This window comes from Pinus tabuliformis, chromosome X, assembly GCF_031772625.1.
Source record: "Pinus tabuliformis cultivar Carrire ecotype Pingquan chromosome X, CPIR1, whole genome shotgun sequence".
Lineage (NCBI taxonomy): Eukaryota > Viridiplantae > Streptophyta > Pinopsida > Pinales > Pinaceae > Pinus > Pinus tabuliformis.
The window spans coordinates 1,635,671,742-1,635,684,271 of record NC_142308.1 but is presented as its reverse complement, the minus strand read 5'-3'; the positions used below and the strand labels follow the sequence as shown (position 1 = coordinate 1,635,684,271).

Sequence of the window (12,530 nt, the reverse complement as noted above, 5' to 3'; positions counted from 1 at the left end):
TTATAAACTAAGTTACTAATTAATGTCTTTTTCTTTGCAACACATTGGTGGGAGTCATTTGGTGGCCAGTGTCCTCAATTACAAAGGTTTGCAATTAGAGTCCTTAGCCAAACTTGCAGTGCTTCAGGTTGTGAGCGCAATTGGTCTGTTTTTGAGCGCATACACGCAAAGAAGAGACACCGTTTGGAACAAAAACGGTTAAACGATCTTGTTTTCGTGCAATACAACCTTCGACTAAGGAGGAACCAAATGATTAACAAAACACCTGATCTAGATCCCATTGTATTGGATGATATTGATCCAACATCAGAATGGGTAGAGGAGACTGAAGACCCTGTGTTTGAGGCTGATTTTGATATCAACATGGCATTAGCGGAGGACGAAGCAAATTTTGTGGCAGCATCAGAACCAGGATCAGTAGCGACATCAAGGAAAGGCAAAGAACCAATGGAAGGCACTAGTCGTGCAGGTCGACAAACTCGTATGTCCATTAGGTCCACTTCTATTGTTATTGGTGGCATTGCTACTGAGGTTGCAGATCAGGCTTGGGCATCCTCAGACTCTGAACCAAATGATGTCTATGTAGCTCTTGATGATGATCCTGTGTCTAGTAGTGGTGATGAACTTGATGATTAATCATGTGTACATTGTAGACTTGTAGTAGGCCAATGGCCTCATAGCTTGCAGCATTGCTTTTGGACTTTATAGGACATTTAGAGCCTCATTGCTTATGTATTTTGCTATTTTGTCGATGATATGTATTGCACTCAGTGCCATTTTGATATATTCACCTTTACATGGTGTATAAATGAGCAAACTTTGCATATTTTGTCTCTATTGGCTTGGAATCATGGTTTTAAATCTTAAAAATAGTTTGTTTCATTAAAAATTAATTATTTAATGTATTTTTCTAAAATTAGTTCGTTTAGACCTAACCAGTGCCAGTTCGACCAGTTCCGGTCGATAAACCGGTTCATTAGGTGGACCGGTCCAGTCACCAGTTCCGGTTTTAAAAACATTGGTACAAATGCAGCAGTGGCAGTGGCAATGTCATGGGCAGCAATACAGGTTACAGCAATGTAGTGGATGAAGGGCAGCAAGCCAAGCATCAGCAGCACAGAGGACCGATGCCATGGATCAGTGTGATGCTTTTATTATGAAGTATTGCTAGAGCACATTCCTCGCTAAGAGGGAGTGTTGATTTTGGGTAGCATCAGATGTGCTCTAGCTCCGAAATTTTGTGGAGGGCTAGAATACATAATATCTCCAAAACCCAGAAATCATTTGGAGAAATTCCACCCGGATTGTGAGTTATTAAAATAATTAATATTTTTAATTGGGTTCCTAAGTCTAAACTTAGGAAAATAAAAATATTAATGGGTATTAATAAAAATATGGGTGAGAAGCTTCTAAGAGACGAGAATCAAGTCTGTTTTAATCTTAGCTGTTGATTAGGGACTTAATCTCGGTCGTTGATTCATCAACAGGAAAAGTATAAGAGGAGGCTTGAGGGTCAGTTGAATATATACCAAGTGATAAAATCAGTTCGATTTTTCTGGGGTGTGGTTTGCTAAAAAAATCGAACTAGTGATTTGAGTTGCAGTGAGGGGCAGAAGCAGATTTGGATTGGAAAGGAGTTCCGAGCCAAAGAGTGCCGGGCAGAGTGGTAGCAGTAGCATCAGAGAGGCAATGTAGAGACCTACGTAGCCCAAGAAGGGGCTCACATAGTGCTGACGCAGGCCAAGAGGGTCTCTTGCAGTGGCAGTGCAAAATATTCGTCAGCAGTTCGACATTTTGCTGGAGAAGCAAGGTTCTGAACCGAGAGCGCTGAACAACAGTCTTCCTCCAGCAAATCGATCCACCAAAAGGGGTGACGCAGTCTCCTAGAGGCAAGGCCCAAGCTGGGATTTCGCAGTGTTTGTCGGAGTCAGGCCACTCAGTGGATTAGTTGTGACTTGGAGAACGAGGTAAACCCTCATATGTATTTCTTGCTATCGAGATTTCTCTGAAAGATTAGTCGGTGTGAGAGGCAACCTGTTGTACTCAAATTCTGCTTGCTTAATAATACAAACCCCCTATCTACTGCACTGGTTTTCCCGCATTGGGTTTTTCTGGGGACGTGTTGTCCAAAAATAACAATGTCCCTTGTGCGTTTGTCTCATCTATTGTTTCAGTTTATGATTTGTATGTCAGTGTAGTCTGTAGTAGTGTTTTCATCATTGTTTATGAAACTAAATAACTTGTTGAATGAAATAACAAGTAGGAGATGATAAACCAGTAACTGCAGTAGGATTTCTGTTTGTAGAGATTCAAAAATTTTCACACAGTTTTACCGATAGGTCCCAGTTTGGTGAATTGGGGTCTGAAATATTCTTTAAGTAGTTTAAGGCATCAAATAGTTCTTTTTCTTTCTTTCTTTCTTTTTCTTTTTTTGTGGGGGGGGGACTTTGCCACTTAAGCGTTGCACCTTTCAATGTTATTCTACTCACAAATACCTTTCAAGCGCGCAAGAATTGCCTGAATCAGAGTCGTATGCAAAAGTTATGTCACTCAGAAGTTGATCTTCTTGTTTTGACCACCAAATTCAAGAGGATGCCATGTCATCCCCCCATTATTCATGGAAAAGGGGCTAGCCACATGATCATGATAAAGAAGACCTTAGAAGAGTCAATATTGTAACTCTAGTTAAGAGTTGAATGAGTCAAACTTAACAATTGGTAGGCAATCTGACTGTGTTATAATCGAGCCACTAGGAGGAAATAGGGTTCAATTCTATTCGAGTACATTTTGTTCCATAGATGAGCAGATAGCTAAGAGTGGATAGGGAGAGAGAAAATAGAGAGGGTTTGTGCATTGTAGCAGTTGATGGGCCTTTGTATTTGCATCCATTTTCCATTCAGAGAAAGAGAGCAAAGAAGCCTCACCTTGCAACTGGATTTTCTCCCAAAAGGGTTTCCCAGGGTATATAATGTTAATTTAGGGATTGTGAGTTTTATTTCATTGTGAGCAACACTGCCCCCCTTTGCACTCCTCTTGGTCTCCTCCTATATGAAATCGTCTCACATCCTCCTCCAACTAGGAAAATGCTCTCTAGCCACCAAGCCATGGATAAAACCATCCCACTTCTCGTGGAACCCATACAAAGCAATTCTAACCAACTGTTCATCTGGAATAGCTTCTCCAGTGGCAGCTAACTCATCCTTCACCTATGAGATCCTAGTGAGGTATGATGTCACATTGTCGGTCTTGGTCATCTTTGTGTTGCGTAGCTTTTGTCTCAACACCATCTTCTTGTTTTCATTAGAACTCTGGTGTAAAGAGACCAAGGACTCCCACATCTGATAGGAAAATATCATCCTTGAAACATGAGGGAATAAATGGTCCTTGATGGCATCTAGAAGGATCTTCTTTGCCTTCACATACTTCTTGTTGAACTCCACCAATTGAGCTGGATCAGTGGGTGCTTGCACAGCTGCTTCAGCCTTCAACAACATCCCACACTTCAACTTCCTTCAGTAAAAGCATGATTCTCTCCTTCCATGGGCCAAATTTTCAGACCCTGCCAATCTGTCCTCTACTCTCAACCCTATTGACATGACCCTTGACCCTGTTTACAATTTTGCATAAGCTTGTTTAGGTCCAGCCCACATATTTTGTCCAGCTGATATAAAAATCAGAATGCATTAATTGCAAACATAAAGAGTGCTTCTACCTTTTTTTTTCTTTCCTAACAAATGATAACTAAAAGCACATTAAATGCAAGCATTCACAACACATGAGACAATTATTTTTTATCAATCTGACACTGGAAAAACCCCACAGCCTCTTGGTGAAAACCAGTCTTCAAAGAAGGATTTTATTGCTTGAGCAATTGTAAATAAGTACATAAAATACATAGTACTTATCTCCTTTTTGTTGTAGCATTAAATGCACACATTCTGGAAATTTGTGCCCACTGAGAAATCAGTTTTACACAAAAAATTGTGCCCAGAAATTTAGCATTTCTTCTCTGCCCAACTCCTCGAAATCTGTGCAAAAAAACAGCCTTGAAATTTGTGCTCAGATCTGCCTCGAACTGCATGCCCAATAGCTGATTGCACCTCCTCAAATTTCGTGTCAGAGAACTACTGATATCTCCCTAGATTTTTGTGTTGTCAGTAACAGGCAAAATCCTGAAATTTGTGCCACGAATTTCGGGCCAAAACAGTGCAGTCACCTCCTCGAAATTCATGCCCTGGCTGCCTCGAATTTCGTGTTGATTAATTGCTATTGTCCTCCTTGAAAATTGTGCCTGCTTCTCCTTGAAATTTGTGTTGTTGTAAGGTCCTCCTCCTTGGGATTCAAGCCCCTCTTTTACTGTTGCAATTTATCCTTCTCTCCTTGAAGTTTTCTCCTCTATTCTCTTCTCTTCTCTTCTCCTCATGCTCTCTCAAGTGTGAAGTGAAGAATGAGCTTCTCTTTTCCTCTTTTGTCTCCTTGGAAAAGATAGAATCCCTAAACCTAAGATCGCTGAAATTTCATACTCAAATCTCAAGATGTGTGGTTGAGATCATTTCTCCCAAATGACGCCCTTATACATTGGCCCCATTACTTAAAAGTCTCATAGTACCTTTTTAAATTGTGTACCTTTTTAATTTCTCCCATAAAGTGATTTTTCTCCTCATGTTAATATTAGAAAAGTACACTTAGTACTTTTAAACATAAAGTCACTTTATAAAGTACAAGTGACTTTAATATTAGAAAAAGTACATGGTACAACACTTCTAAGTATCTTTTCCCACCATGACATTAATATAGCTCATAAACATCAAGACAAAAATCATTAATGTGCTCACTAGGCTAAAAGGGATAAAAGCCTAGTAACACCTCTCCTTGGTACTATTTTCAACAGAACCTACAGGTTACATGTTTAATGGAAGAGGCCTCTGGGATCCTTGCATAATAGGAGGTTGACAAATGGAAAATGTTTGAAATGCTAAATCAAAACAGATAAACTTCATTGGAGTTCTTGCAAGAATCATGTAGCTTGCAAGTCAATGGTCTTGAAGATATTCAACATGTTTCTTTGTTTTAGTATCCCCTTACTAGCCACTATAGACTATATAGCAGTGTTACAGGAGTCTTTGATCACTCGCGATTCAGATTCGGATCTTCAACCAAACGAGTCGATCTAAATCTCGGTGAGTCAAACTCGCATTGACCGAGTTTGACTCATGGTCAACACAAGTTTTCCTCGTGATTTCGGCGATTTGTAGAGGACTAGGCAAGCCACTCGGATTCTTAGGTTAAAATTCCACAGGGTTTTATTTTGTGGTTTCACTTTCACTTCTTCTTACCGCCCACCGCGCTTGGAGGTTGGTTTCATTTCTTCTCGTTGCCCGCCTATCCGGAGATGTCGTGGATCAAACAACACCATTGTCACGTTCTTCCCTCACTCCGCACACTTCGGCTTCAGTAAACTAGAATCCTTTCTCTAATTTGTCAAGGTCATGATGGGTTTTGTTGGCCAGCTTAATGTATACGGTATTAGGCAGTCAGCTTCATGTATTAGGTAGCGACTTTAACATTGGTCGGCTCACTCGTCTTACCAGACTAGCTGCTTTCCGAGTTTTCTACGCCTTAGGTCCAGCCACATCGCCCTTCACCCGCCCAAAGAGTCACCTAAGTGAACTATGGGTCCACTTACCAAACACGAACTACTTGCCCCGGTGCTCATGCCAGTAGCTATTGACTTGGCTGGTATACGTACATATTTGTGGATGCTCCTAGTCCAACAACGTTCTTTTCCTTTAAAAATATCATTTTGAAAAAGAAACTGGTTGTAATATGTTAAAGTTCTATACCGTTTTGAATAAAAGAAAATCGTTGCAGAATGTTGGAACTTTCTAAGGACCTATAATAATGAAACAATTCCTCTAATTCATTTGTTGTCGTCGAGTGTATAAGTGATCTACCAATGTGTATAACGCACCACCAATCCAAACTTAACCTAATTTAGAAGTCATGCTATTGTAACCCCAAGTAAGATTTTAGCAGGTTTGCGGTGTTGGTTGACAAAAACTTGGAAGTTCCTCATCTCATTTTAATCTTTGTACTTGTTTTTGAATTTTCCAATACTAAATATATTTTATACTTGAAGTATACACATTGTCCTCATGATATTGTGGGCCAAGGTTACTTGGGAGCAGGAGCGGGACCTGGGAGCGACATTTTCAAAAGCTCCAAGTTTGGGAACGAATCGGGAGCGAATTTTTATATAATATATATATATATTTTGATGCATATATGTCAACAAAAGCCTATAGAGTGATGAATTAGATATAAAAAGCATAAAAACATGGATTAAACCATATAACATCAATCATCTAGAAGTTATAATCTTCATCAACCACGTCCACAAGTTACAAGTTCTCATTTATATAACATGTAAGGGTTCACATAACCAAAATAGCATCAAGTGCAATCCATCTCTAAATCGAAAATACATCAACAAATAGGCTCTAGATGGCCTCTAGCATCCAAAAAAATCATGCTACAATAGATAGCTACATATCATCAAAATCATTGCCTATCTTGGGATCTTTGTCATTAATATCACCCTCTAAGCAATTAACATAAGATAGAAAAAAAGTAGCATGTCAAGTCAAGATTTTGTTTGAATGATGGGTACATTTTTAGTAGGGTCATGATAGAGGAGTTTGACAACCAATGTCACTAACATCAAGGTACATAGATGGCTTGGTGCTCTTGATTAAATACGAGTTCAATACTCTAGTACATGACAAATCCAATGGAAACATTGCAATCTCCCCAATCCTGAAATCCTGAAAAACTGATAAGTCTTGCTAGATTTTAAGTGAGATCTAAAATTCTACTTTCTCCATATGCAATCCCCCCAATCTTAAAATCCAATGAGGTCGAAACCACTCTCAAACATCCTGAGTCATTTCATGGTAATGTTAAAAATTTAAATAAAATGATGAAAATGAAAAATAAAGAAGAATGTCATTTTTACCATGAAATGCATATCAATACTAGGGCCATAGGCTTGAATATTAGGGTGCCCTACTTAAAAACTCTTGTTTCTTTGAAAAACATTTGTGTATGAAACATCTTTGAGACAAAAAATTTGCAAATAAACCAGGGAGCAAATTTCAGGAGCGTGGTACGGGGGCGGATTCAAGGCGTGTGGGGGGGGGGGGCTCCCCCGCAACCTTGTTTTGGACATCTATTGATATTGTGCATTGTTTGGACATGGCTTTATTGAATATCAATGAAAAAAAATTAATTCAATACTTTATTTATTGTATTCACTGATTTTTTCTCGATCCGATTAAAACTCTTTGCTCTTTTGCCTCGCCGATTTATTGCCGATTGCGAATCTGGTAACATTGCTATATAGCACGTTATGCAGCTACTTTCTATTCAGCAAATATGCTGATTAAGCCTTGTACTCTATCCCCAACATGTATTAAGGGTTATAAATACCATGTGCTTTCACTAATTTGCCTAAATTTCTAACCTTTGGAAAATCTGTGAACCCAATGTGCAACTTAAAGGGCAAGCATCACAACATACCTTGAATAGATGGATAGGTCTAAAAAATGGTTCTAAAAACAACACAATTCTAAGATTTTTGAGTAATAATCTTTCAAGAGGATTCTCTGATGAGGAGCTTGCTTCTCTGCCCTGTCACTTGGGTTCTGCATCTAGCACCAGCAGGCCTTGACGTCTTCTCCCTTTTGCTGAGCATAGATTCATTTGGTTTTAGCAATTTTCATTTTGATGTACCTTGTACCTCTTTGTTAGCATTACTTTAGGAGCTGCTTTTGCACTCCCACTATGCACCTGCACTGCATGTACTTTTTAGTCCCATTGATTTACTTATAGGCACTATTCATTGGACATCAGCAAAATTATCTTATCTTGTTTTATCTGCTGTAAGAACAAAATGTTGAATAGAACACATCAGATATAAGAACTTTAGGAATTCTTTAAATACACTTCAAGTAGACACTTCCCAACTAAGCATGCTCACCCTGTGGCATAGTCACAGCATGTTTGAGAAAGGTGCAGAGACCTTAAATTCTAGCAAAATTACAACATCAGAACTAAATGCATAGATAAGATAAGCCCAAGGAGATGGCACAACAAATGGTCGCCAATGCCACTGGGCATTTGGCTAGTTTTGTGTCAGCAAGTGCCCAGTTAGAATCACCCGGGGTTAGGTGCAGTAGTCTACACTGGGGGGTTTACTAGGGATGATATCTACAAATGTGGATAAGAATCACTTGTGCTTCCCGGCAAATTTTCCTTGGAAAAAAGGATAAAGATGACAGTTTTATTAATGTCCAACAAGTGAACACAAAAGTATTTCAATGAGACTAAAAGCAAACACTGTGCGTGAGTATCAAAGTGACTCCTATATCAATGATGACAGCAAAAGAAGAGAAAATAAAGAAAAATAACGGTCTAAGCTATCTGCTAATACGATAGTACAAAATCAGTAATACAACAGAAAGACCAGAGATTGGAGATCCCCGTGCTAAACAGGAGAGACAAGGATGTCAAAACCTGCTAGTCCAAATAAGAGTCGTACAATACCGCATATGATGGGAAAGAGTGTTGAGAATGAAGCGAATAGGACTCATAAAATAACGCATATAATGGGTAGAAGTGTTGAGAATGAAAATGAACAAGAATTTTTGAGTTGAGGAATTAATATAATCAATAAATCTTAAGTGACACTGAGTTTTTTGGGCACCTAAAATCGTCTCACCTTCTGGTAGTTAAGTATCAAATTTACAGTGTAGACCATAATAATATTGTAAGCCTACCATTCTGCAATACTGGGCTCTTGCTAAATTGTACTCATGAGTCACACATCGCATTTCTGGAATTCCAAGCTAGGGCAAAGTTGAGCTCCGTTGAATTCAAGGCTCATTTTTTAACCTAAAAGTTATATGGGGTAAAAATAATTACAACAATTTAGTTTGGAAACTTGGTGAAAAAATCCCCCCCTCACACCCCAAGGGCTGCAAGGGCTGCACTGCAAACAGCAGACTTTCTTCATGAGAAAATCAACCCGGACTTGCACCCGTGCTTATCCAATCGTATGACATAAAAGTAGAGACTACAGTGATAATGAACTTTGGTGGACAGTTTAATCCTCTGCCCGCCTCACTAGTCAACCAATGCCTCATTGGCAACATAGAACAGAAACTTTTAACCTTCCTAGAGTGGTTTCAACCATTACTCAGTACAACTAGGACACAGAACATAGAACAAAAATGTTTCTAGCATTCCTCTAGTTGTTTGTGCAAGCCACATCACAGGCATTTGGTTCTAAAAATAAGTTGGTCATTAATTCAGCACAAGCAACCACTGGGGTTAACTAAAAAATACTTGTTTGGATAAAATTAAATAACTATACAACTCAAACAAACATGTGGGCAATCTGAAAGCACTGAAATGGGTACAATTACTTAACCAAACAAATTAGCCCATTATTTGCATAAATTTGGAAACAAAGAATTGGGTTCAACTTATTAACGAGAAAGTTAAGGTTCAGCTCTTACTCCTGGGATCTGGAAGGCTTTTTGGAGGTGTGAGGAACGCTGCCAGCTTCTGTCCCCATACTGGCAACAGCCTGTGACTCGCGCAATATGTAAAAACAAATCACCCATGTTACGTTATATTATAGTATAATTGTACATTTCAAACCGAAATTGACAAAATCGATAGCTGCAAATCGACTGTAACGTTTGAAGCATTGCCACCTTATCGGCCGATATATGGCTTGCCAGCTGTACGGCAGAAGCTTGTGCCACTCACAGAGTTGCCAAGTCCTAAATTTTTAAGTGACGGCCAAAACCAATGGCTGATAATACCCTTGTTTTCTTGATACTACGCGTACATAATAGAGTTGTGAAAATTTCCGTATGTCAATGCGCTTTTACATGATAACTAAGGCCTTCAGTTGTTCTGCGTTTTTGCCTTCACCATGCTTGATTTAGAATGTGGGTCGAGTACGATTTTCTTTATCAGTGTTGTTTATCTGCCCATGATTTCATTTACAGCATGTTGATGCGGGGTCGCTCTCCAAATCAGTCCCTCTTTTGCATGGAGGGTGGGTGGATTTTTTTTTTTGTTTAATTATTATTTTTTTGTATGGGTTATAGAGTTTTAGTGGTTTTAATGGTTAAGAGTATGTGTTTTACAGTGACTCTAATGGTTAAGAGTAGGCCTTTTATGGTTAGAAAGTTTATATGTTAATGTCTTAGGAATCTAGTACAGTGATGTGTGGTTTAGCGGTAAGTCATTTGGGCGAAGCCTGGGAGACCAAAGTTCAAATGTCATTGAGTACACTGACCTGCTGTGGTGGAAGCTAAAGGGGCGGATTCCCCAATCCCGTCTTGGCGGCACGTGAGTCTACCCTTCCTAAAATCATAGGAGCTTAGTATACCCGACTTGCAGGTGATTGGTGGTTGGATGTACTCTTGGTGTTACAGAGGCAGCTACGAGGATTGATCCCGGGTCTCCCATAGATTAGCACTGGGAGTTACTTGCAGGTGGTTGGTGGTTGGATGTACTCTTGGCGTTACAGAGGCAGCTACGAGGATTGATCCTGGGTCTCCCATAGATTAGCACTCGGAGTTACCGATTCACCATGTGGTTAAAAAAAAATGTCTTAGGAATCTAAAAGTAATTATTATTTTTTTAACCAGTGATATAGTTTGAGTGGTTTTAATGGTTAAGAGTATGTCTTTTACAATGGCTCTAATGGTTAAGAGTATGTCTTTTACCATTTGAGTGAGTCTAACGGTTAACAGCATGTTTTTCCTCCTAAGAAGTTACAGGTTCAAAAACCAGAGGGGTAGGACTGGCAGATACGGATTCACCATGTTGTTAAAAAAAAAAAAGTCTTAGAAATCTAAAAGTAATTATTATTTTTTTTACCAGTTATATAGTTCGAGTGGTTTTAATGGTTAAGAGTATGTCTTTTATAGTGGCTCAAAAAGTTACAGGGTCAAAAACCAGAGGGGTATAGTATGTATACCTTTGTAGACTTAACAGTTAAATCGTTGTGTGGAGGTAGGCCCTGTGTCCCACAAACAAAGAGGTCTCATACACCAATTTGGTGTCTAGCTTGGCCGTGACCTTAAAATTGGACAATAATAATAATTTTGATTATAAATATTTAAAAAAATTAGTGAATCGAAAATATAGAAATAAATAAAAAATTAAAAAGCAATAAATTGAAATAAAAAAAGTAAAAACACTTTACAAATATTTCAATTATTTTTTACTTAAAACTTTAATATGTATATAATAAGATCCATCTTAAGCACAGATCTAACATGAGCAGAGAGGGATCAAATTGCTTCAAGGACATACTTATTTTAGAGTGCAAAAAACAATGTGTAAATTTTATTGTTTAAATTGTATTTTTACATAACATGTTTATTTAGTCATTTTATCAGCACACTAAAATGACTTTTTTGTTATTAAGATATTTTTAAGTATAAACCAATATTAATTTATATTAAAATATTTTATTTTAAGCTTTTTTTATATAGATATATATGCAGTTCATACCAAGTGTTAAAATATTTTTATTTTTATTTTAATTTCTAATTACTTTCCATAAATTTGTGTTACTTCATGTGGACAATTAATTAAACATGCATAGCATATTCCTTTTTTCTTTTTTATTAGAGTGGACATTACTTTTTTATTTAGAGAATAATTTATTTTTATTTTAAGAGGGACACGTATCAACTCCAATTTGAACATGGAAATACTTACATATTGCCTTCACACTGGGTTGTAGAATGAGCCTCTCGGCTCAATATATATATATATTCAATGGAAGTTACCTTGGGTGGTTAGCTGGAATGGTTATCATTTTCTCATCCAAGTTCGAATACCCGCTAGTGACATGATAAGCTATAGTGCCTTGATAAATATTGTTGTTATGACTTAGTGCTTATGAATATTGTTGTATTGTGGAATCTTAAAGTGAGTATACTTGTGGGCTAGCTTCGTACCAACACCTCACTCTCTAGCCTTCAGGCTGAGAGAGATGTTGATTTCCTTCCTAGGAAAAAAATACAAATTAAATACACTCTCTATTTGTGAACTCAATCATATTAAATTTAACTATTCATTATATATTTTCTAGCTTCCCAACCAAGATTAAACTATTATGGAACACTTGTTTATTTATTCTTCTTTCTAGATTTACATTAATGTGATGTGCTTTTACAAATGTATGTTTAAATTAGATATTTTTTTTTATTAGCAGAGTTTAATTACTTATGATTTCATTTATAGTGTAACATCCCCTTGCACCTCATAGACCATCCTAAGGGCAGAAGAATGTGTTACTATCATTGCCCAACCTCCAAAGACCTGTCATGGAAATGGGATCTTAAAATTTTGTCATTTTCAAACTCCTCAAAACTTAACAATAAACATCGTCATTGCCTTTGGCTCGTCGAGAGCTTTCCGGCGATATAAAATTTGCT

General features: G+C 37.9%; 1 protein-coding gene across 1 annotated transcript in view; it reads right to left on the bottom strand.

Annotated features, from left to right (window-relative positions):
* Positions 1 to 10,089, bottom strand: part of LOC149146298 (uncharacterized) — a 65,975-nt gene extending 55,886 nt beyond the window's left edge. The window contains exons 1-2 of the mRNA XM_089447548.1: positions 9,780 to 10,089; positions 9,579 to 9,649 (exon numbers count right to left, since the gene is read on the bottom strand). Coding sequence (XP_089303674.1) covers positions 9,579 to 9,637 — 59 coding nt within the window. The 5' untranslated portion in view covers positions 9,638 to 9,649; positions 9,780 to 10,089. The remainder of the gene's footprint in view (positions 1 to 9,578; positions 9,650 to 9,779) is intronic.
* Between the last annotated feature and the right edge of the window lie 2,441 nt (positions 10,090 to 12,530).